The sequence below is a fragment of the Tigriopus californicus genome, chromosome 8 (genome assembly GCF_007210705.1).
Source record: "Tigriopus californicus strain San Diego chromosome 8, Tcal_SD_v2.1, whole genome shotgun sequence".
Taxonomy (NCBI): Eukaryota; Metazoa; Arthropoda; class Copepoda; order Harpacticoida; family Harpacticidae; genus Tigriopus; species Tigriopus californicus.
The window spans coordinates 14773524-14797110 of record NC_081447.1 but is presented as its reverse complement, the minus strand read 5'-3'; the positions used below and the strand labels follow the sequence as shown (position 1 = coordinate 14797110).

The window sequence follows — 23587 nt, the reverse complement described above, 5'->3', positions numbered from 1 at the left end:
CAGGAAGTGAGATCTCTGTTCTTTAGCCAGGTCTTTTTCTGGTCCAACCATGCAAAAAAGTGCTGCTCCACCTCAATCTTGGGGATAATCAGTTCAATATACTACAATGTATTTGGCTGGAAACCCAGATAGTATAAAGTCTTCATTTGATGGCTTTTGAGAAAAAAAGCATTGATTGCCATGCAGAAGTAACTGAATGTCAAAGAAGAAGTGTCTTTGTGACTAAATTATCCCTGCTCTCTGCATTTGATGACAGGATCCAAATCGAAATTTGGTCAAACATTTTTGTTGCAATAAGAATGGAGTAACAAACAGCACTTGGAAATAACTTGTGTTTTGATAACAATTAGCCACCAATTTAAGCAATCTAGGGTGCTAGCTTTAGGCTGTTCCTTTGACAGGAGTCAGTAATTTGTTAGTAATACCAACAAAAAAGTACACAAAGAAAAGCAAGCCCGCCTTACTAGTAAGTAATGTTTTAGTTATAAGCATATTTCATTAATGATACTGACAACCAAAGTACTGGTGCGTCCAATTTGGAATTCAATGAAAAATATTGGGAGAGAGGGAACCAAAAATCTTCAGTCACTCCTAAAAGTCTCTTTACATTTCCACGGGTTGTCTTGATTTAGACATTGTAGGCCAATATTCTAAACCAAGATAACATGGAATTTGAAGGCCAGACTTGTTTCTCCATTTCAAAACCTGAGCCTTGTAACAGGAATTTGATTGAACAAAAGCGAATGGTTTGAATTCCAAATTCGTTAAGTGTGCTAAACAAAGAGTTGGATCTTATTTTAATCCATTTTGGCATCACTCCCAATGTCTCGGAAAGGCTCAAGCTTGCATTATGCCTTTTGAATCATTGGACCGGCATTGCATTGAATGCTTGAGACTTCAGAGGCAATGTTCCCATCACTATTGACCACGACTTTGATTGCCCATTTTTGGGACACCCTGAATGGGCATAAATTGTTTTAGGAAAGCTGTTTCCAGAACGACGATTATTGCGCAAGGTTGCGTGATTATAACACAGGTCAACTCTGATGCTCTTAGGTGGTCAATTCGTTTTTAGGACGATAGATGGGCCATCAAGCGAGACCTCGGCATGGCTACTGTAATCCATTGGAGAGACACACAAGAGGTCAAGGTGGCTGATGAAAGCTTAGAAGTTAAATTGAGTTTGTCTCAATAGGGCAAACTTCAAATGCAGTGGCTTTGGAAACAATGACTAAAATTTCATGAATGCCATGTTTCAAAGGTGGGCTGAACCTATTCCTTCCCTTAAAATAAAAGTTTCCTAAATAAACTGAAGTGGACCCACATGTATCCAATCAAGACTTTCCAAAAGAGCTCTTAAAATGCTGGCTAAAATTGGCCACCCCAATCTGTGTCTTCCTCATTCTCTTAAGCGCTTGCTCTGTTTTGTCCCTCTGAGGCTTATGGTGCAGCTTAGAGGGCTTATCAGAGGAACGACACTCACGAGATTTTTGATTTTTTTGCCTCCCTTGTGGCTACCTGGTGTGTGCATTGGGGATAGCGCTAGTCAAGTAAACGCGTTCATGGACAACTGACGTTATTCCATGGAGTAAAATCAAAGACAACATGCCCAGCCAAACCGCATTGTGCATGCATTGAATTATGACATTTTTTCCATTTTACATGCTTGTCTAGGCAATTAGCATTGTGGTATTGAGCCAATTTGATAGTGCGTTCTCTGATTAACACCAAACATGCTCATTTAGTAGGGTTTTGTAACACAACTTGCTCAAAATCACTCGATTATTGAAAATTCAATGGGCAAATGGTGCGAGTTGACTGTGATGTTTGTCTTAGTTCTCTCTCCCCAAAGTGCCCCAAATTAGGGTGCCGGACCACATTTTTCCTTGAATTTCCTTTACTTGACATCCCCTATTGGCTTTGAACACATTCGGTTACGTGATTCTCAAAATCAAGTTCCGAATTCAGGGAGCCAGTGAGTTCATGGCTCGTTTGTCTGCTCTAGTTGAAACTGAGTAACGCAAGAGAAGTTGATCAGCCTGACACCTTGCTGCGCAATTACCAAATATGTATATATGTGTACCATGTACCAAAGATGACCTCACCTTAACAGTACTTGTACTTATAAATACATTCAAATCAAATCAAAATCAAATGTGTTCAAAGCAAAGTCTGAAGTGGCTTGACTGGAGTGACTTTTCTCTGACAAGCCCTCTAGTGCGGCTATACAACGCAAATTTTATCCCAATAGTTCGCCGAAGAAGCAATACTCATCTGACAACTCAAATCCTTTCTCATTTGTACGTTCAAAGGTTGTTTTCATTGCTGTTCGCTGTTCATTAGACAGCGTTCATGTGTGTGGTGTGTCGTGTAATCGGGCCATTGTTAGGGAGAAGACGTCGACCTGAGGGCACACGTGCGCACGCTCCACCGTTGTCTCCATACTTCATGCCTGTCATAATCACGCAACCTTGCGCAATAATCGTCGTTCTGAAAACAGCTTCAAGAAATATTGCCAAAAGACCGTAGGACCTCCGTAGGCCCTGACCCTCTAATCCTGTGGGCCTGTGCTTGGGCCTGATTCGCCGCCCCACCCTCGTATTCCATGACGTCAAATAATCCAGCCCGATCCAGCCTTGGATCCGGATTGACCGGATTGACGTCGGTTGCGAGTGCCAGCACCACCGCCAGCGCCACTCATACCACCGTCACCCACGCCGGGACGACCGGCGCTACCCCCATCCCAGAAGGCCCAGCGGCGGCTACGGCCCATGCCTCGGCCAGCGGCCCCGACGGAAGTCCGCCCGCCCTTCACCCGATCTTGACAGCCACTCAAATCGATACGGACATCTTGCCCGTGCTCCACGATATTGTCAGGTACTTGAATCGTCGTCCGAGAAGCCATTGTTGGGACAACCATGGGAATGGTAGTTAGTATCCCTCCGATGGTTAGGGACCAGTTCTTCCAATTCTTAGTCTGACGTACTTGTGAGCCCCAAGCCCATCTTGTCCCATCCCATGCCACTCGGTAGGTGTGGCAGCCCATTATTAATCGGCATCCTGGTTGGTTGTAGGCTTGGTGAGTTTTGTTTTCCCCAATGGGTATCGACTCTCCACCCTGACAATAATAAACGCTTGGCATCCTAGGCCTGCCGAATTAGGCCCTGAGCCCATGTGGGAGCGAGGCGTTAGGATAAGGGCGGTTGATTAACGCAATTATGCAATTGCTACTTGCCCTCCCAAACCATCCCAACGGCTGTTGGGAACCAACCTAGGTCGGGATCATAATCAGGACCTCAACACTGGGTTTAGTCCGACTTTTTACGTTTTTTTTAAGCATGATTGCGATGGATGGTGGGTGGACCAAACTTTAGTGCCTGAAAGCGGAGGCATATCAATCCTATTTTGGCCCTCCATTAGTTACCGCCCAGGCGGACCTCATATGGGGTGAATGTATGAACTGTGTCAACTTTCAATCCATGGCCTTTTGGTTTCTAGGACTATCGAAAAGGAGAGTTTAGACGTGTCCCAAAAGAGCCGTGATTCGTTGGAGGCCTCGCAAAAGGTGGCCGTATTGCACAAGAAATTCGAGGCCATGCGAACCGGAATCTACGGGCTCTCCGGCATTGAAAACAGTCCCAAGGAACAGCTCAAACAGTTGGAGATTCTCCGGGAACAATTGCGCATGAAGAAGAAGCTCATCCACAAGTACAAAGAGCTCAACCTCAAGGTCTTTGGCTTGAGTGGCACCTACTAGACCAGCTTCACCATCATTGACCGCAATCGATCCCTCTCATCCATTCATCATGGTGTTTCGTATCTTGTTTCGGATGCTCATGGGCCACCCTCAAATGGGACCCGCCCTTATTCAACGCCTCTCGGAGACTCGCCCTATTCGGGGGGCGGCTCGTTTTGTGGCCTATTTGTTCTTACGGGGCAAGGCTGCGTTAGAAAATCAAACCCGTAACCCGCCCCCTTTCCAACCTGACCGATTTAAAGAGACCTTCCAGCGTGAATTGCAAAAGGCTCGTGAAGCTAGCCGCCAGAATCGAAAATAATGGTGCGATAAATTCGGACTCTCAATATAGTGCCAGCAGATAGTTATTTATTGACCTTTTATTCTTGCGGTTGTTCAACATGAAGCGAAAACTTACTTCTCAGCCCTCACAGGCCCCAACTAACCCCTTGAATGCGAAAAAAGCGTGTTTATCTCGCACGTGCCACGTGGACCGGGATATTCGGTTGTATCATTTGAACTCTTGGGAGAGGTTAACCTTACTAAAAGAGACTCAAGACTCAATGCTAAAAGCCTTGAACGCCAAAATAGTGAACGGGTCCCTCTCGAGTATTGAGCTTCAATGCCCTCAAATTGTTCCACTTTTGGGGCAAATGGAGCGGAACCTGCATAACGAGACCAAGCGAAAAAAATTTCGAGCATGGCTGACAGTGCCCAAAAGTGTCAAATATACCTCCAAGATGGATGTGTTCCGTTTGATTCGGCATTTCACCCGCACTTTTGTGCCCACGGCGCTACTAGGTCGTCCAGATTTGTTCCTCAAGGTAGCCAAAGCCATGGTTGGAGCCCCTCACCAGGCTAGATTGAACCTGAGGGATATTCTCCCCATGAAGGTACTAGACCACCTTCATTGGACGGACAATGAAGAGGCACTTTGTCGCTTGGGCTTGTGGTACATGCAAAACATCGTTTGGCGCCTCGTGCGCAGCCTTTTTCACCTGAGCGATTCGTCGTTTGGCAAATTCGAGCTCATGTTCTTCCGCAAAAAGAGTTGGCAATCCATAATGGCGTCTCAATTGGCCAAAATGGTGGCTTCGGGCATGCTAAAACCCCTGAAATCGGCCAAACAGATCAGTCTCGTGTGCACCATGCCTTATGCTCCGGCACCCAAATCCGGTCGTTTCCTGCCCAAGAAAAGCGGATTCCGATTAATTTGTCACTCAAAAGCTCGCAACGACCCGAAACTCCGCCATTACCGACATCTGTTACAATATGTTAAATCTCAAAATTGTCCCGAGTCCGTGGACGTTCGAGGCAAGGCATTGTATGGGCGGATTCGAAACTTTTTCAGCTCTTCCTCAGCTGATATATATTTTGCCAAAGTGGATATCAAGAACGCCTTCGAGTCGATTCTTTTCCCCAAATTGAAGTACGTCTTGAGCTATTTGGCCAACAAGACCGCTCCCGTCCTTTTTTATCATTCAGTTCGCTATGATTTTGGCACTGGGAGCTCGAGATCTATCAGAAGTTTCATCTCCGAACACAGGAATCCCAAGTTTCAGGATCACATCCCGTCAAATGCCAAGCTCAAAGGCTGTGATAGTCCCGTTGAAATTCGGACCCAAGCCATGATCAAGGAAATATATCAAAGAACGTGCACGCACACAATTCGATTTTCTGTGGGCAAAACCACCACCACCTTTCTGAAAACCAAAGGTCAGGCTCACGATAGTTCTCGGTATTGGATTTCCGTCCTTTTAACACCTTATTGACCTTTTCTGATTTCTACGCTCTTTTTTCGCCACTATGTTTAGGTTTGGTCCAAGGAGATTCCTTATCAGGGGTTTTGTGTGACATCTACTTTGGATACGTGGTCAAAAAGGAGTTGAACCCGATCTTTCAATTTTCGGATCCTCGCTTTCACCAAGGTCGGATGTTTGTCCGAGGAATGGATGACTTCTTATTCGCGTCCAATTCAGAGGCCGACATCTTGCACTTTCTTCGCCGAATGAAGGCCGGTTTCCCCAACTATGGATGCCACGTGCAGACCTTCAAGACCCAGACCAACTCCCTTCAATGGGAAGGAGTTCAACCGTGTCACACGACGATTTTCTGCGGAGCCAGGATCGATTTTCGCATGAAAGAAGTCCGACCCGACTTTTCTCCACTACAGGGCCTCAATCTGTGTCAAACCTTGAAGTTCAACCTGGCGAATCTGGACCAAGTCGAGCCATTTGTTAGAGCCAAGGCCTTGTTCCTATCCACGCTCAAATTGGAACCGATTTATTTGGATCGGGCCTACAACTCGGACCAGACGGTGGCCGAGAATTTCTTCGTGCTAATGGCCATTTTCGCCATGAGAACCTTGGCCATGGTCAGAGTGCTGTTTCTTAGTCAAAAGCCGAGCCAGGAGTTCCTCATTGGCCTTTTCAAATCGTGCAAGAAGAGGATCTCCTGGAGGATTCGGAATCTTAACCTGGCACCAAGCCTTGATTTGGATCTTATCGTGTTCTCTGCATTTTGCCACACGTTGAAAACCCAGGGGATTCAGGACCATTGTGTAAAGATCTTGGGTGCAAACCTAAAGGTCCTGGTCCACAATCAAACTGAAGCCCAAGCATTAGCCATCAAAGCTGGGAGAGCCCGAATTCAAGGGATGAATCTGAAAATATGCTCTATTTTCTCCTTGAAATAAAAGTTATTTGCCCTAATATTTCTCCCTTCATAAATAGCTTACTTGACTTGTTACGTACACAAATAAGAGGGCTCAAGTCCGTACTTACCTAAGTCATTGGTGTTTGGTTACCCAAACTTGGAGGGAAGGGGATGCTATAGATTTCGGATGTACGGTACAGCAGGCTCAAGTCCGTACTTACCTAAGTCATTGGTGTTTGGTTACCCAAACTTGGAGGGAAGGGGATGCTATAGATTTCTAAATTGCTAATACATTTATTGCGGTCTGTCATGAACGAAGAAAATATAAAAGCCTATTGTCCATGACTGATGTCCATGAATACGAATTTTACTCCTATTTGATAAACATTTCTCAACAATGGCTTTCTCGGGCTCCTTCATTGTTTAATTTGCTTCCCTCTGATATTCGTAAGGAATACGTAGGCCTTGTTGATCCGGTAGCATCTTTCAAGTCAGACTTGGACAAATTTTTAGNAGCCTATTATTGTCCATGACTGATGTCCATGAATACGAATTTTACTCCTATTTGATAAACATTTCTCAACAATGGGTGAACTCCAAATTTCCATGCAAACTTCGGGTTAAATCCTGATTTTCGGAAAAGCATCACTTCCACCAAGCTGGTTGTTGGGCAACAAGGGTGCCAAATCTCAGCATATTTCTTCGCCGTTGCTTTGGCTTAATTGTATCAAAATTGTATCTACTTAAATCTAGCAATGAAACGAGTCGTTAACCCACTGTCTCCATGAGTCCGCCAATTCATTTTCAGAATCTAGTAAATCCCAGTAAAAAGCACATTTAAGGTCAATTGTAAATCCTTGTTTTTCGCTTTATTTTTAGAGGAGAGTTTAGAGGGACACTCCAAATTCTGGCTGTCATTTCGAGCTGTTGTGATACTCGCCCTTTCTTTATTAAGCAAACTTTAGGAAGCCAATCTCCGCCCGAAGATGGAGAAATAATCTCATATGAATAGGCACTGTCTATAGGAAAGTTGGATTGTTGACTCTGCTGTTGGGAGAGATTCGACAACACGACCTTCCACCACCCCAGTGACAGTAAGTGTCCAATTGGGCTCAGAGTGTGAGCCGAGTGAAACCGAAATGATTCCGGAGAGCCATTTTTCTAGCTAGTCCTTTGATTGTTATCAACGGAAGTGGAACAATTTGACCTATTTTTTCGTGAGAATAGTTTACAGAAGCTAAAAGAGCTACTTTGCTCGTGTTTTTTTGCCTTTTTTTCCTTGACTACGCTTTGAGCTCCTAAAGTTTGTTTGTCCGCACCTAGACGAAGCAGAGGGCGTTGTTCAACGCGCTGAAAACTTCTATTGTTCACTCAAAGAACTGTTTGTTTGCACCCTGTCAAATGAGCTTCAAGGCTTGGGAAGTAACAGCTTTTTTTGAGTTACGGTCCTTGTTCCTCATTGCCTGTTTATGAGTATAACATTTGGTTTCAATGACAGGTTTCAAAAGTGGCACGATATTAGACATTTTCATGCCTAGAAGTTGTACGAAATGGTTGTTATTGTTGCTTTTGCGAATATTTGGGTATCACAAATCTAACATTGTTACGTCTCCGAAATATGTTATTTTTATTTGTTTGTTAGTCTGTTATTTGCATTTTTCTTTTCTACGCATAATTTGCCACTTGTTTGAAACGCTTGGACGTAAATTGGAAACAAAAAGCTATTCACTTACTGTCAAATAAGAATAAGAAATAAATCTGTTGACACCGTCTTGTCCTTTTTTCTAACTGGACAGATAATGAGTTTTGAAAGTTTTCTTTTTGTGAACTTCCTATACCGTTTTTGGGATTGGAGTCCCAGCAGTTCAAGACGAGAAATGTATTCATTTTTCTTAACTTTTATTTAAAGTATGTATTATTTGATCGACCAACGAATTAGAGTGGGCTGATCTGGCTTACGTGTGAATATAAGTTTGATCGGGAACTTTAGTCAAGAACTTGTCCAAGTCTGACTTAAATCTTGCTACTGGATCAACGCCTATATAAGCCCTACGAATAATTGAAGGCGGCAAATTGAACATTGAAGGAGACCGAGAAAGAAGAGAGTTGGACTTCATTGTTTTAACTAGAAATTGCTTGCCCGAATCAATGAATATATTTTGCATATACGTAGATATTTGGTGTTAAGATTTGATTTACAGAGTAGATGCATAATTTCTCTTGCATTCAATAATATCCTCGTTTTTTCGTCCTCAACGAACTAAATGGGCGTCCTTAATAAAATCTGCGGCCCTTTCAGCCATCATAATGATCGGGGTGTTAATGTTGCCACTAATGACCTAGAGTGGAAAAAAGGCGTTGATGTTTGCACTTCCTCATTGGGTTAATCGGTCACGGTCATTAGTTCAATCTCACTTGGGGCATGGTGGATCCATCCACAATCCTCAATCTTCGGACGCCATAAACTCGAAATTTCGGGCTCACCACCGCCATGGGATCATTTTTGCGTCCCATTTTACAACTGCCCACAGGATGATGATCCGAAGTGGACAGATAACGAACCCAACATTCCCAATATGCGTCGGTTCCCGGAACCAAGTGCGAGCACGGTACCAAAGGCCTATCATAGAATTTGGCACCGAATCGCTTGAAAGCTTCACTATCCCCGATGGCTTTGACAATCTTCAGGCCTGAAAAAGTATGACCGATCCTTATTGATACAATGCATATACAGTACTAGGATAGTGTACGACGGGTAGGGAGAGTAACCTAACACCCATCCTCCTTCATTAAAAGTGGGAAAACGAACTTGGGTGTACAAACCAAAATGAAGAGATCTTCTTCGACTTTATGCAGTATTTCCTCTGCGTCAAAAGCGAGGTAAGCCCAAAGTCTCGGAGCAGATGACGCCTTGTCTCCCTGTCTCTATCGCTCTCGCTGTCGCTTTGCCTCTATCGTTCGTTCGTTCGCTCATTTCTCGCCGAAAAATGATTGGATTACCTTCAATAAGTGTCAGTGTATCCTGGGGATGGGACAAATAATTGGGCTGAATTCTGGGCGCAACCAGGGGATCACTCGAGGCTAATGTGATTCTTCCCCGAGACTCGGGTCGGCTGACGATGGGATACATTGAAAATCCCTCGGTGAAGGCGGTGGGAGCGAAATAGCTCTCATAGAGCTGAAAATAAATGAAACAACTCGGAATGTGATTGGTATCATTTCCCTCGAGCTAATTCTCTGGGATGATAAAAAAAAAAAGATGGACAGGGACAGGAACAAACTGCTCAATTTAATTGAGTCACCACGGCTCTCAAGCCCTAGAACGGTTGACACGCACTTCATCACTTATCATCAGGAAATCTTTATAGGTGGTGCCCCCGTCGAATCCAGGATGGGATGCCATAAACGTGATTTGAATATCGGGCCAAGATGTGTTGGCATACTTGGTGGCGACGAATGCATTTCCTTCCACGCCAATGGGAGCAGCGAGCGGACCTGAATAACAATGATTCTCACGTGTCAACCAAAACCAACATCATTCATAAGCATTTGAAGCACTCTTTGTCGGAGCAGTGTTGCCATTACTCCTTCACCACTTGGGTATACCACTGACCTGTTCGAGTCATTTTCCAGTCCCAATACGTTTTGGGGTCGGTGGTGTAGACGAATGGGTTATAGGCTGCTCCCGCGCTAGACGCGCCGGTCAGCCAGGTCAATCCATAGGCGGCGATATGATCCTGAAGGTTTTGACCCACACCTGGACTGTGGTACACCACGGGGATCTGATAAAAGGCAATGATCATCATACAAGAGGGTACCAAACCGAGTGCCAAAGAGATGACGTGGTGAGATAGTATGCGTTATGAATTGATGATTGAGCACTACTCGATCTCTTTTCTTCCTCATCTCGTCGGAACTTGACAACCACTCTCAGGGTTATGGCGTTCATGGGTTCCTGGCCATTGAACATCGTTTAGATTAATTGTAGCATGGCTAAAGCAAGCGGCAAAGGCACAAGGGGGTTTCAATCAACCCATGAAGTTCAGCGCTCTAAAGGGATCATTGACCCGTTGTGTTAGAGTAAATCTAGAGTAGCAAGTGGGAATTCATTGATTAGCGAAGGTAGATTTTATTGCATAATTAAAAAGAATTGAAATAAAATGTGTATTTTTCATAATTTTTGCGTTTTCGCAACCAAGCGGAAATTGCTCGTTTGTCGCTTTTTTGTTTTTGACCAAAAGTCCTTTTTGCGTTTTTTCCTCCGGTCAGCTACCCTTCATCTCTTCCTTTCTTGCATCTTAGTTGACCGTACATTTGTGTAATTATGATCTGCCATCGTTGTACTAGATTGGTTTGTCCTCCCACGCCAGAAGTTCTTGATTAAACAAATCACAAAAACATAGCCATCTAACGAGAGTAGCTAGCTCTTTGAAAACAACCAGACCATTTTCAATCCGGATTTCAAACTTACCCCCATTTCCTGAAGATGATCGCGAGGCCCAATGCCCGAGAGCATCATGAGATGAGGCGAGCCCACCACTCCCCCGGCCAAGATGACTTCTCGTTTGGCATAGATCTTCATCTTGGATCCTCGAATGTCTGTCTCCACGCCCACAGCTGTTCGTCTTCGAAAGAGGATTCGATGGACATGAGCGATGAGCGCAACATGGAGATTACCACGAGTTTGTCGCAGATAGGCATCGGCACTACTCCAACGATGGCCGTCACGGATATTGAACAGAAGTGGTGCAAACCCGGTCTGGTAACCCGAGTTCTGATCCCCTACCCGGAAACCGAAGCCCTTTCCGGCCTCGAGGAACGCGTCTCGAAGGACCGTGTGATGTCGGGCTTCCTCGACAACCATTGGTCCACTGACGCCATGCTGAAAATCTGGTTGGTGATCCTGGGGCTGTTCAAATTGTGTCTCATTTAGTTCTAGTTTTCCAGAGTTCCTCGTGATTACCGTTTCGGGCCATTTGCGGTACCGTGATGGTCTCTAATTTCTTGAAATAGGGCAAGCAATCCTTGTAGGACCAACCCCGAGCTCCCAGCGACTCCCAGTAATCATAATCATTTCGATTGCCACGCATGTAGATCATGGTATTGATGGCCCCGGTGCCGCCAATAGCTTTGCCTCGCCACCACCAAGATTTCTAAGGAGCTTCGTATTAAATCGGTTTAAGCCTACCAACCTCGTTGTCCCATGGTTAGGTAGCTACTCACTTGGTCCATGAAGCCCTTCAAAGCCCCGTTGTAATTGGGTTCCGTGACAAACTTCCAGTCATGGGGTGAATTGGGAAGCCACAAGTGGAACCACGGGATCTTGATCTTGTCAGTTTGTTCACCCCCGGCCTCCAAGAGAAGCACCTTAAAATGGTCCACTTCGGCCAATCGTCCCGCCAATACTGATCCAGCCGTTCCACCCCCTACTACAAAAATGAAAAGGGGTCGGGGAAATATTTCAAGTTTTACTTTTTTTTTTGTCATAATTGAGGGTTGGAAAGATGTCATATTTAGGTTGAATCAAGTTTTGAATTCTTTCACCCATTTTTTGGGGGGGAATATCTTTTAGAGGTTTCTAACCATATAGTAACCTATAGTAAGGAATTTGGGTAAAGATAAAGTGTTTTAGTGATCTCAAGTAAGAATTTGTGAAAAGTTCTATATCCTGGCCTGAAAAGACCAAGAGATACAAGATTAGAGAGTGTCGATTGCCGTGAATCTTCATTATTTTGGCCATAGGAGTGCATACGTCGGCTTTGCAGCGAGCTCGAGATAAGAAAGCTATATTCTGTTTATCTAAGTACAAGGTGATATATCTCAATCCAACGAGCATTTGGCAAATCATGTGTAACTAATTTTTGCATCGTGAGACCATAACTCTTGGTTTTTCTTATCGCCATTTTATATAGTGGCTTTCGACGTTTTTGCAACTTATTTTGGCTGAAAATATCGCCATCTTTTCAAAGTTCATTAATTATATTTTCGATCCTTGCGTTCATTTCCCAATCATTTCCCAATAGTGTCTTCCCCTTCTCACCGATGATAAAGTCATATTCCGTGTCAATGTTGTATTGGTCGACATTTCCGATATCTCGGGTCACCATGGATTCAAAAATCACCCAAGCACCAAACATATGCGTGGCCGTGTTCCACAAACATTTTTGCCAAGAGAACATGCCNACCGATATCTCGGGTCACCATGGATTCAAAAATCACCCAAGCACCAAACATATGCGTGGCCGTGTTCCACAAACATTTTTGCCAAGAGAACATGCCTCCTTGACTTAAATTTGATCACTGGATTCATTTCCAACCCCTTTCCAGAATCACCCTCAACCCTCAACCAGTCAACCAACCAACCAACCAACCAACCAAGAACATGCTATCCATCAGGCTAACCCAATGGCGTGAGAGTGCTCCTAGACCATGTTTTGCTCTCTCAATTGAAGATGAATTCTCATCACTGACAGACATATCCTGACCATCCTGACCATTCTGAGCGACCGAACCAACCAGGACAGAGAGTGGAAGCTCTCCACAGCCTGGACACCACATTCAAAACGTTCACTTTCATTTGATCGGCGTGCTAATTTCATCCAATTTCTGGCCCCTGCTCGTGCATTGCTTACCCAAGAAAGCCGCACGTGTCGCTTTTAAAGACACGGATCAAATGAAGTTGGAACAGTAAGAAGAAGGATCTATCTCAATTTGGATAGACCTATTTTAAAAGTTGGTAATGCCTTCCATAACAGCGAGGCCTAGACTGAAAAGAGTCTGTTGAAACGGATTGATTATGCTGAAAACCGATAGTCACACCACAAAATTATCTTACTCTGGTCACTGGGCATCCAACAATTGGTTTGACAACTAGCCATTCTACCACGACAACTAGAGGGTATTTTGTTACAGAACTCTTTGCACAAATGATCTTCGGTAGAGGACTTAACCACAGTCTCAAATCCATTAGAAAATGAACTTCTAATGATGTTTTACCCATCTACCGAATTGTGTGTTTTCCAGCAAATTTGCGGCATCCTCGTACTTTGTTTGTAGTTTAAGTCAAAGAAGCGCCTCTTCAGTTATATATAGCCATAAGCCCGGACTTTCCCCCAAAATGGACTGAAAAGGGGATTTCCCCTGAATACACACAACCGGGTTCCTACTTTGAGATCTAATTTTAGCTCTGGTCCAGGGATTTTCAAAAGAGACAATCCCGGAACGAATAACTGATGTATCGGATGTACCGAATGTACGTACATGTAGCATTTCCCCAAATTGCGATGCAAACCTGGCACGCGTACAAAAAACGGACGCTCAGGATGACATTTTAAATGGGTCCGATCATCAAGAGCGAGAGGCGAATTCTTTTGCCTGTGTCCGAAAAATCAAGACGAGAGTAATGCCGAAAGAGCATCTCAAAGTCCAAGTGAAAAAGTGGGAAGCTCCACCCGAGGATGATATTCTAAAAATCGAGGACAACTCCGGCGATGACGAGGTAGGCGTGCTTTCATTGATTTTATTAGCATCGACTCCCCCCCCGCCTTTCCCTACCCTCAATCAACCGTATCCCAGCCCCTCTAATACTCAGACATTTTTCACGCCTCAAACTCCGTAAACAGGGCTTGTCAAGTGCGTTTTTCTGTCACTTAAAGAACTGACCACTTACTGCATTTCAAAAGAGCACAGCTTGTCACAACAATTCAGCCACAACAAACGTATTTTTTTAGATCTTGAGGGAATATATTGCTTGGGAATTTTCGTCATTTCTCGTTCAGTTTTGAAACGACGGTTCACGCACATTTACATTACATGCAAAATAAGAAAATGTGTTGAGGATGAGAAGTGATTCAAAACATCCGCCCAAATCCACAGCTGACGTGGCTTAAGGGACCAGAAATGGAGACAATCTTACCCCTAAGTAGTAAATGACAAAGAATAAATTCGCTGGTTATTGTATATCAAAATGTTGCTTTGTTTGTGCGAACAATGTTGAGATATCAAGCTAGTATACTAGTACAGTGATAAAAATACACCCAAAATGAAAATTTCTTGATCTTTAAATCTGAAAAACACTGATCTGTTGTGTTGGTTCCCAACGATTGAGGAATGGAGCGGAAAAACAGGCCCTAAACTAATCGAGCCCGTTGAGGTGCCAAGCACACTTGTTTTAATTCACTTGTCTCTGCAACGTCACGAGTCAGCAAAAGTGGAGGTTTCCTTGCTATCGAGTTTTCAGTACGGACTTGAGATTGGTTGGGTCTATAAAATGCTATACTGTAGATATTCGCTCTATTTCTTGGACATTTTCTCTCCTGCCAGAAGGTAAGGATATAGAGTAAGCATGATTGACATCTGTATGGCACCTCTTTAGTCCATCCGGTTTTGAAGTTCGTTTGATTCAAAGGGTTCCATTCTCCTACGGGGATAGATCAACCGTATCATGAAAGAGATAGTAATGACATCTTAAGCTCTCCTGGAAGCTCACAACAGATCACGCATGGAAGAACTTCTTGATTATTCAATATCCTTGTGCGGTCGGACTTCCCATGTTCGTGGAACTCCGTGACGGATCGTATTGGAAGCAAGTCAAAGATATCGTTTATCATCACTAGCAATTATTGCACGGCTGACGTTTATTGAACGAACAAAGAGCCCGTAAAAAAAACATATTTATGCCAATCCCGGAATGGCATTGCTTCGGGTTTTCTTCAATGTCGGTAGCATGTGGTGCTTCCCATTGGTCTGAATTGATCGCTACAATTCATGGCTCTCGTCTTTCATTGTTCCAATTGTGTTCCCATTTCGTCCAATGTTCCACATTTATTGCGCCCTCAGTCAGTCGTCAGTCAAGCTGTTCGCGAGTGAGCGGAGGTTGCCTGTCCGTCTTCGCTTCAGCCATTGACTAGATGATGATGATGATGGCGGGGCTTTGCACGACGACTAGACGACGATCTTGGATGTCAGGATTGTCTTCAGATCATAGATTCTGTACCTTAGACTAGATGGAGAGCCAAGGGATTGATGGGATGGACTGGCTCGAGCCTTGAGAAGTTCTGTAACCTTTCAGAAGGTTATCTGTTGAACTGCTCAAGCATGGAGATTATGCAAAGATTAGTCCTTTATTCTCATGGACCTGGAGTATGTTAAGTGGATCCTGTGAACAATGGAAGAATCCAAGGAACCGCTTAATATCCATGGTCTTGGTCTGCGAGGAAGGTGGGTTGGTTGCCTCTGGTTACAGAATGGCTCAGCAACCGGTCGCTTCTCATTGTCAGGCGTTATTGCATGCTCACGGTGGATTGAAGCGGATTTATTAAGGATTTTAACACGCGTGTCCGATCAAATCATTTCGTCCTGCCAATCTCTTTCTGTCAGAAATTGCACTTGCAAAAACTAATCTCGTAGCGTGTTCCAGGTATTTGATTATGAAATGTCTTTGACATACCTTCGCATCCTTACCTTAATTAAATTCATTTTCAGCAGATTTCAGCGGTTTTCTACTGGTATCAATGTTTGAACCAGACACTTGTAGCAACTTTGATATCAAATTGGAGTATTTAAACTAATTTGCATAATCATATAAAGATGCAAAAGTAAAGTACTGGTTTCTTTAGTTATGTGTTCCGTTTTATTTTGCGTAATGTCATATTCGTTAGTGGCGTGTTTTTGTCGACACCAAATGCTGTATTTTCTTTTATGTACGCTAACCACTTTGGATGAGTCGGGTTGGATTTTGTAAGGTTCTGATCAAATGAGGCTTGAAAGTGTTTGTCCGGTTTAGGTCTCGGGTTTTGGTTTCAGCTTTTGGGAGGACAAAGTGGAGCAGAATTGAATGGTTTTGGGTCAACTTTTGATTGATAAAATGTTTTCCAAACTTAATCAGAACTATCAATGATGGTTTCAGATTATTCATTCAATAATATGTTTTTAGGACTAGTGTTAGGACTAGTGTTCCAAGGCTGTAACATTTAGGAACAAGGCAAGCTTCTCTTCCTTGTTTTTCAAAGTCGTGAAAATTTCCTTGGAGGTGTCTTTGAAATTGCAGCCTTATCAAGATGCAGCCATGTTTACTATTGGAATAACTTTGTAGCAAAGCTTATATAGAGTTCCCTATATTCAAAAGATCACGTTTTTTTAAAACTTGCCCGTTCGAGCCAAACTCCGGCTTGCCAATGATCAGCCCAAACGGACACAAGAGAAATGCTGATTTACTTCGTACCGGGCAAAAACCCAGCTTGTCCTTACAAATAATCCGACCAAGCTCCTCGTCAAGTTTGTTATGATCCCATTTGTTCCATGACAATCCATATTCTATTGGATTATCTCCACAGAATTCGCCAAAACAGCGTGTTCGATCAAGTGTGTGCCTGCTAGGTTTCCGTTCGTTCGTTCGTTCGTTCTATGGGGCCGCCTGGGTTGGTCCACATTGTTAAGCCGGTTGTCCTCCTGCCTGTCGCCTTTTTTTCGAGGTTAGCTATGATTTCTCTTTCAAGTTCCTCCAGCCTTACCTCTTACCTTTTCCACTATTGGCGACGTCATGCGCGTTCCATTATGTTTTCCATCTCGACATGACCATGCGTTGTGGTCCATTATTGAAGGCAAATCAAAGTGATTCCCGTAGAACCTTCAAGAGACAAGCAAGTGACAGATAGACAGACAAGAAGTCGGCCAAGAAGAGTCTGCGATTGATGGGGTGAACGATAAGCTACCATTTCTAAGTAAATTTGGTACGAATTCCAAGTGTTATTGCGGTGTTCCAGTGCTCCTTCTTAGCAGGGCCCTCTGCTCGTATTTTATGTCACATACGAGTTGCGTCAGAACTTTCCGAGTGTTCAACTTGCAAAGCCATTTCAATGGACCTCATTTAAATGTGAAAGGATCCGTGCCAAGTCTCTTGTCAGACGCACCCAAAAGGCCCTTCTTCCATTGAAAGGAGTCTGCCATTTCTTTATTACAACAACTCGAGTGACATCACACAGACACGATCCAGTTAGTATAACATACAACCATACTGTATTGCGCCATGTGGGCGGATCATGGGGGAGCCGACAACTCGAGAGAAAGGGTGGAGCGTGGTCATCGGAACTCGGTTTGCGATCGCAAAGGGCGGAAGACGAATTCAGATGGCGCCACCGTTGCCACATCCCTGTTTTCCCTCACAAGGATCTGTTGTTGGGTATGAGAATTGAGAACAACTGCATGCACCCAGATCGTCGTTCTCATTAAGATTTATGAGGCTCATAAATTCTCATATTGGGTTAGGCTCGTACCTTTTTTTGAATTTGAACAGGTTCGCCTTTGAACCAACTTATCATTTGGGCGACACTCGTTGAGGAGAAGAGCCTTTTTTTGCATTTGTCTTGACAGTTGTCGTTAAACAGAACGCCGTCGTTGCAGGATAAGTTTATGGGGGAAAAGTTTTCCTCGATCAGCCAAACGTGGTGCGATCACTTTTAGGCAGCAAAGATCCCCAGGGATACATAACTGCATGCTCAAAACGACACTTGAGAGAGTTTCATCGGTTCCGCCCCAAAGACACCAAGTTAAAGGTCAAATTTACTTAGATTGTAACAATTGTCTCGTGTCATCTTAAATTTGAAACCAATTTTTCTTATAATAGTTTGTAATACTTGATTTGGTCCATTATTACCGGTATTCTTCGCACGTTTTTTTGCATTAAATAACTTACAATACATGTAACAAACATCATATGATAACTGACCTGTTTACCTTAGAGAGCGAACTGGAACAAGAACAGTTGGAGCAACCGTGTAGGCCCCAGTATTTATTTACTCAATGCGGCGCTCATTAGATCAAATTGAATTTTATGAGTGTTTAAAGTTGCCCAAATATGTCCATTATTCAAAGGGAGTGATTGCTTAGGTATAAGGGCATATGGAGCGATTTCACACATTCCAAATGCTTCCAAAGTCCTTGGAAAAATGTTCAAGTCGAAATTTATTGAATTTCTTGAAAAGAAGATTCTCAACGTCAGCAAGGCTTTAGGTCAAGTTTAGCACATTGACTCATTTGGCACAGCACTGTGACGATGCAGGAGAGAGAGAGGGCCTTAATCACGATGATTGGGTTGTTTCCATTGTTATTGTAGATTTTGCCAATCTTGCTCAATTGTTAAAGTTTAAGCATGATATATTTTTCACATTTAAGATTTGTTTTTCGTAGGCAAGTTGCTATAAGTACTGTTAAGCAAGATTTTTGGGCTTTTAAAGACGTGTTTCATGTCAGATAATGAGGAGAAACACTTTATTCTAACCGAAAAGAATGAATCATTAATGATAGCTGTATGATTTATCAAAAAGTGTCCTTGAATATTTGATACGCAGCTGCTAAGCGATTGCAAATTTGATGACATTTATTTCAGTAATACTAGCCCAGCTACCAAACGCCCTGATTGTAGCTTGGCTTAAACTTCCTAACATTCAAAATAGTACATTAATGCTGTCATTAGCTTAGACGAATGATATTCGTTTAACTTTACAATGCTGTATTTTATCAAGATAGTTAATTAAGATTCTCAAATTACAATGTACATTTCGAAAATTAAAACACAAAGGTAAAATGATTTGTCAGTTTTCTACAAAGGTTAGTTGCTATTTAATGTATATGTATATTAAAAACGATTACATTTTTTCAAGTAACGATTCCATTTGTTGGTTAGAATACAGATTAGCTAAAACAAGTTACGTGAATTAGGGTTAAAAAGTGAATGCTGTCTACCCACTTTTGGACAATTACACTTACCTTTGAACACCTTGTGCCCACTTTGGTTCATATTTGGACACTTTTGTCTATTTGGTGTCCAATGATTAAGCTCATTTCCAAAATTGCCCGCCCTGCTCTGAATGAGTGTCAAAAAAGTAGTGGCAGGGGTACCCCAAGGTTTAATCTTTGTATATATTTTGCCCCTTTTTATCCTACCCTTTAGCTCGTTTATTTTATATTATGGGGACGGCACAAAAATATATTTCAGCCAATTTAAAAAATGCAAGCTGACCTTGCCCAGCCAAATACTAGATCAATGAGCGACCGAGAACAACATGGCGACAAATTTCAAGCCTTCGTTTTCGGAACTAAGGAGTGCAATCTACCACGAATGAAGAATTTGAAGTGACCAGTAGTCCGATAGAGTTAAGGTTGTCATCCAAAACGTCGGAAAACTTATTGAGCACATTCAGCTAGAAGTGACCCGGGCATTTCTAACTTGTGGATAGGTGTACCACTCCACAAATTCAAATCGAGCGATGGAGCTGCCATAATGATTCTTTACAAGTCAATTGTTCCAACATCTACATATAGCGTATGGATCACCAATTTCAGTTCCCCCCCCCCAAAAAAAAACAATTAAAAACGGAAATACCGTCTAATCAATGATTAAGCTTGTGCTATCAGTTACAAATGAGTTGACAAGATTTGCTTCTGTTCACGGGAAGCAACGGCAAAGAGCAGACGCTACCAATGCAAGAAAAGGGAGGGAGAGGATGAAATTATCAGTTATGGCAAAGAAGAGGATGATCCAGATTGAACAAGGCGGTTTTCAAATCCCGTCGCTGGTGGCATTTAACTGGGAGCCGGACCAAAGAGTGTGACCGTCAATAGTTCATAGGGAAGTCGTGCCAAGGGCAATATGGTGTTAGCAAGACCTTGGCTGGTAAGGATAGGTCCGGATAGTGTCCGGATAGGTCAGGTTTCAAACATTGTGACCTCTGGCAAAGGTCTCTTTCCAGGCATTGTTCGTATATTGGGGCACGCGCATGCACCGCTTCCGGTGCTTGGTATTGGTGACATTGGCACATTTGATGGAGGATTGGGCGGAGTTGGGAAGCCACAAGTGAAGGTAGTGGCAGAAAATGGGTGTAATGTACTAGGACGTAAATCCCGAGGCGTTCAAAAGATCTATATTTCGGGAAGACTTACTCGCTCATTGTAATGACACTCTATGCTCAACAAGACTCAGTAGAACGACAAGACATTAGGAATGTCTACAAAGAACATGTGCAACAATAATTCATTTCATTCATTTTCGCCTTCGTATACATGACCCCATGGAACGTTGGTACTTGCTGCATTAGATCCATAAAGCTTTGCAGGTTCTATTGATGGATTGAAAACGTCGTTAATGTGTGGTTCAAGATAATAACATACTTTCACATGACATATTTTCCATTAGTACCGTTCAATATGCAGACGACCTGGTTCTCTTGGCTAATTCAGCCGTGGAATTGCAAAATGCTATCAATGCACTCCACGGTTATTGCCAAGAGAACGGCCTTCAAGTCAACACCATCAAGACGAAGGCCATGGTTTTCCATAAAGGTCGTCTGCCTCCCACCTCCTTCCATATTAACAATAGTCCGATTGAAATCGTCAATAGTTTTAACTATGTCGGTTTCACCTTCTCCACCCAACTCTCATTCACCAATCACCTCAAATCCACAATAACTAAGGCCAGGGCCAGGATCGGATACATATGCAATAGACTTCCCATGAAGAATCTTCCCCTCCCAATAGTCCTTCAACTCTTCCGGATCTACGTCACCCCAATTTTTCTCTACGGCCTACACCTTTGGCTTCCCAACTCCGCCCAATCCGCCCTCAAATCCGCCGATGCCACCTACACCAAGTTCCTCAAGCGATACCTCTGCGTGCCCCAATATGCCAACAATGCATGGACACATTTTCTATGTGAAACCGAGCCCCTCACCATCGGGCTGGCAAGGTTAGTGTCCAACAGTGTTGGGAACCTGACCTTTCCGGAGGTGATGTCCGGACACAAGTTGTCCTTCCCGGTCAAAGACTTGATAACACCTTATTGTCCTTGGCCCGACATCCCTTCGGAATATTGGCGGTCACGCACCTTTGTTCGGCTCCCGGCCAAATGCCATCAGCGACGGGAGTTGACAAAGGATCTGTTCAATCTGGCCCATCCACTCTACTGCAATAACCAAGATTTTCATCACTTACCTCTACCTACCTGTCTTTGTACTATCTGCAACTCACCTCTTACCTTTTTTCATGTGCATTGAACCAATTCTAGTCATACTCATTGTGATATCACTTTCTAGTCAACTATTTTATTGCCTTTACCTTCTTGACATTTTTCTTGTTTTATCATTTTGTATAATGTATATACATTCGACTTTATTTTATAGTTACTTTTACGCCATGACATGACCAAGAGTCGCAATAAAGATTATTATTATTATTAAATTAGTAACAAAATGAGAGTTTGGTCAAGCCCGAGCATTTTCAACTAATTTCAAAAAATGCGTTTTGCAGTGGCAGAAATGTACTCCATGAGAGCAAATCTGAGTGGATCTTGAAAGTTTTCTTGTTAACTTCAGACCTCCATCAAATGCCAAGGTAGCTCTTAAAATTTAAGCACCGATCGGCCACTTAGCGAATCACGGCGAGCCGAACTTTTCTTTGCTATTCCTTATATCTGACTGACTAAAGTTTTGGGAAATGATCAATATCGGAGAAAGTGCCAGAGCAAATCGGAAGCAATGAACCGACAATGTTTGAGCCTTCTCAGAAAAACTTTTTTTAGAGGTTTCACATTCATGTTATTCATTTCAAAAGACACATTAATGTTTCCCTAATTTCCCTACTACCGTCTAACTCTTATTTGTTTCTATTTATGATCAGTGATCAATAGGGACGGATTTTTATGCAAGAGGTGAGCCTCGAATAAAAGGCAAAAAATGACAAAAAAGGGAATAATTTTGTTCTACCATCTAGTAATGTTACTCTCTCCTTGAATAAATCCATCCCATTTTTGTTTTTTGGTTAGGTTAGCTATAATCAGATTCCATCAATATTTGATGTAAGTTTTTTTTTTCTCTTTAAAAAGTGCCAAGATAGCCAATTTTCTGACAATAGAAAAAGATCTGGTACGCACAAGAAGATCCAATGGTATTTATTTCCGTTGCCATTATACCATTTTGTCATCTAGGTTCATGTACGTTCATTCACCGTGAAAACCTACAAAGAAATTATTTTCCTTCAAAAACATATTGAATGAGGCAATGACAAGTTTGAAAAAGAATCTTCACCCTAAAAACTAAATGTATTACACTGCATCAACATAGAATACTGAACTCTACTGAAAGCCTCTTCCTTGGAAAAGTGCTTGTCCCACTTGGGAACGGGTTAATGGCCGATGATTATTTCAATTATTTCTAAACGTGGAACTTTGGCTACTAGCATGACGTGGTATGCAGTACAAAACTTGACACACATAAGCATTGACATTAGGATCAACCGCAAGCAGGCCAAGTTTATACGTTCTTGCATTGAATATTCACGAGCCACTTCCCTTTGTTCAATTTTCCATGATGTTTTCTCAGAAAAAAACGAGCGCTTCTCTTTGTTTTGTTTTACAAAAAAATCTTCTTCGGGATCTGCTTTCCCTATCGTTGAGGAACAGGGTGTTCCAAGGCAGAAAGGATGGCCCTTTGCTTACAGTTTCACAGTTCATCGGAATAATATCGTTCTATGAATGGGTCCATGGTTTGGCTGTTTAACCAAATTGGAACCAATTCTTCACAAATTGAATGGTTATGGTTGGTTAGTGATTCAGACTATTAGTAAAGGAGGAGGAGGAGGGAGGGGGGGGAGGAACTCTTGATTATCATTGCTGAAGATTCCCACTTCTCCCAAATTTAAGCACCTGGTTAAATCCGGCTCCCATCTGGAAGCTTTTTTCAGGCCTGAATTGGGTGAGTTGGGTTCAGAGACCCAGAGGCCCCGAATCGTGGCCATGTCAATGGTTGAGCATTAGTTTGACATGGGGATATGGCCCTTCTTGTCTTTTCGTTCAGGAAACGACAGAAAAACTGAGAATTGACAATGAGCGACCTTGGGCCTTCAGTAGCCCCAAGAAGGAAAGAATGGAATGTGGACCCCTCTGTATATCGAAACACACAATCGAGCTCGTATGTGGAAAACCATTCAACTTCACGAGAAGAAGATACAAATGGACATTTTTCTCCTCACGCTTCACGACTTCAGTCATTGAATATGGTTTTCCCAAATGGGGACCCGTTATGGGCCTAATGGCCTTTTCCAAACGATATTTAGTCATGTTAAGGACTCGTACCCGCACACGAGAATTATCGTTTTTATGCGAAGTTTTCACACGTGCTTGAGGGTCTTTGTTAATAGGAAGACATG

The 23587-nt window shown here is 43.0% G+C and overlaps 4 protein-coding genes across 4 annotated transcripts in view; 3 read left to right on the top strand and 1 right to left on the bottom strand.

Annotated features, from left to right (window-relative positions):
• Window positions 1-2380: 2380 nt before the first annotated feature.
• On the top strand, window positions 2381-3908 carry LOC131885094 (mediator of RNA polymerase II transcription subunit 9-like). The gene is made up of 2 exons (XM_059233032.1): window positions 2381-2877; window positions 3499-3908. The coding sequence occupies exons 1-2, from the start codon at window positions 2606-2608 to the stop codon at window positions 3755-3757; spliced, it is 531 nt and encodes a 176-aa protein (XP_059089015.1). The 5' UTR covers window positions 2381-2605; the 3' UTR covers window positions 3758-3908.
• An 84-nt stretch (window positions 3909-3992) lies between these two features.
• LOC131885092 (telomerase reverse transcriptase-like) lies at window positions 3993-6447 on the top strand. The gene is made up of 2 exons (XM_059233031.1): window positions 3993-5452; window positions 5551-6447. The coding sequence occupies exons 1-2, from the start codon at window positions 4138-4140 to the stop codon at window positions 6429-6431; spliced, it is 2196 nt and encodes a 731-aa protein (XP_059089014.1). The 5' UTR covers window positions 3993-4137; the 3' UTR covers window positions 6432-6447.
• Window positions 6448-8425: 1978 nt separating this feature from the next.
• On the bottom strand, window positions 8426-12566 carry LOC131885055 (glucose dehydrogenase [FAD, quinone]-like). The gene is made up of 9 exons (XM_059232980.1): window positions 12432-12566; window positions 11615-11820; window positions 11355-11544; window positions 10863-11281; window positions 10005-10173; window positions 9729-9886; window positions 9392-9569; window positions 8807-9081; window positions 8426-8730 (listed from the first exon to the last, which is right to left on the bottom strand). The coding sequence occupies exons 1-9, from the start codon at window positions 12526-12528 to the stop codon at window positions 8644-8646; spliced, it is 1779 nt and encodes a 592-aa protein (XP_059088963.1). The 5' UTR covers window positions 12529-12566; the 3' UTR covers window positions 8426-8643.
• A 1042-nt stretch (window positions 12567-13608) lies between these two features.
• LOC131884999 (dipeptidyl peptidase 4-like) overlaps window positions 13609-23587 on the top strand; it is a 45288-nt gene continuing 35309 nt past the window's right edge. Inside the window, exon 1 of the transcript XR_009373771.1 lies at window positions 13609-13889. The gene's annotated coding sequence lies outside the window, so the exon portion shown is untranslated. The remainder of the gene's footprint in view (window positions 13890-23587) is intronic.

Bases quoted from the DNA above. Each gene is read 5' to 3' on its own strand.
- LOC131885094 (XM_059233032.1), top strand. From the start codon at position 2,606: ATGACGTCAAATAATCCAGCCCGATCCAGCCTTGGATCCGGATTGACC. The intron at 2,878-3,498 runs GTACTTGAATCG...TTTGGTTTCTAG, and splicing joins GTGCTCCACGATATTGTCAG to GACTATCGAAAAGGAGAGTT.
- LOC131885092 (XM_059233031.1), top strand. From the start codon at position 4,138: ATGAAGCGAAAACTTACTTCTCAGCCCTCACAGGCCCCAACTAACCCC. The intron at 5,453-5,550 runs GTCAGGCTCACG...CACTATGTTTAG, and splicing joins CACCTTTCTGAAAACCAAAG to GTTTGGTCCAAGGAGATTCC.
- LOC131885055 (XM_059232980.1), bottom strand. From the start codon at position 12,528: ATGTTTGGTGCTTGGGTGATTTTTGAATCCATGGTGACCCGAGATATC. The intron at 11,821-12,431 runs GTGAGAAGGGGA...TCATTTTTGTAG, and splicing joins GGAATATGACTTTATCATCG to TAGGGGGTGGAACGGCTGGA. The intron at 11,545-11,614 runs GTGAGTAGCTAC...GAAGCTCCTTAG, and splicing joins TGAAGGGCTTCATGGACCAA to AAATCTTGGTGGTGGCGAGG.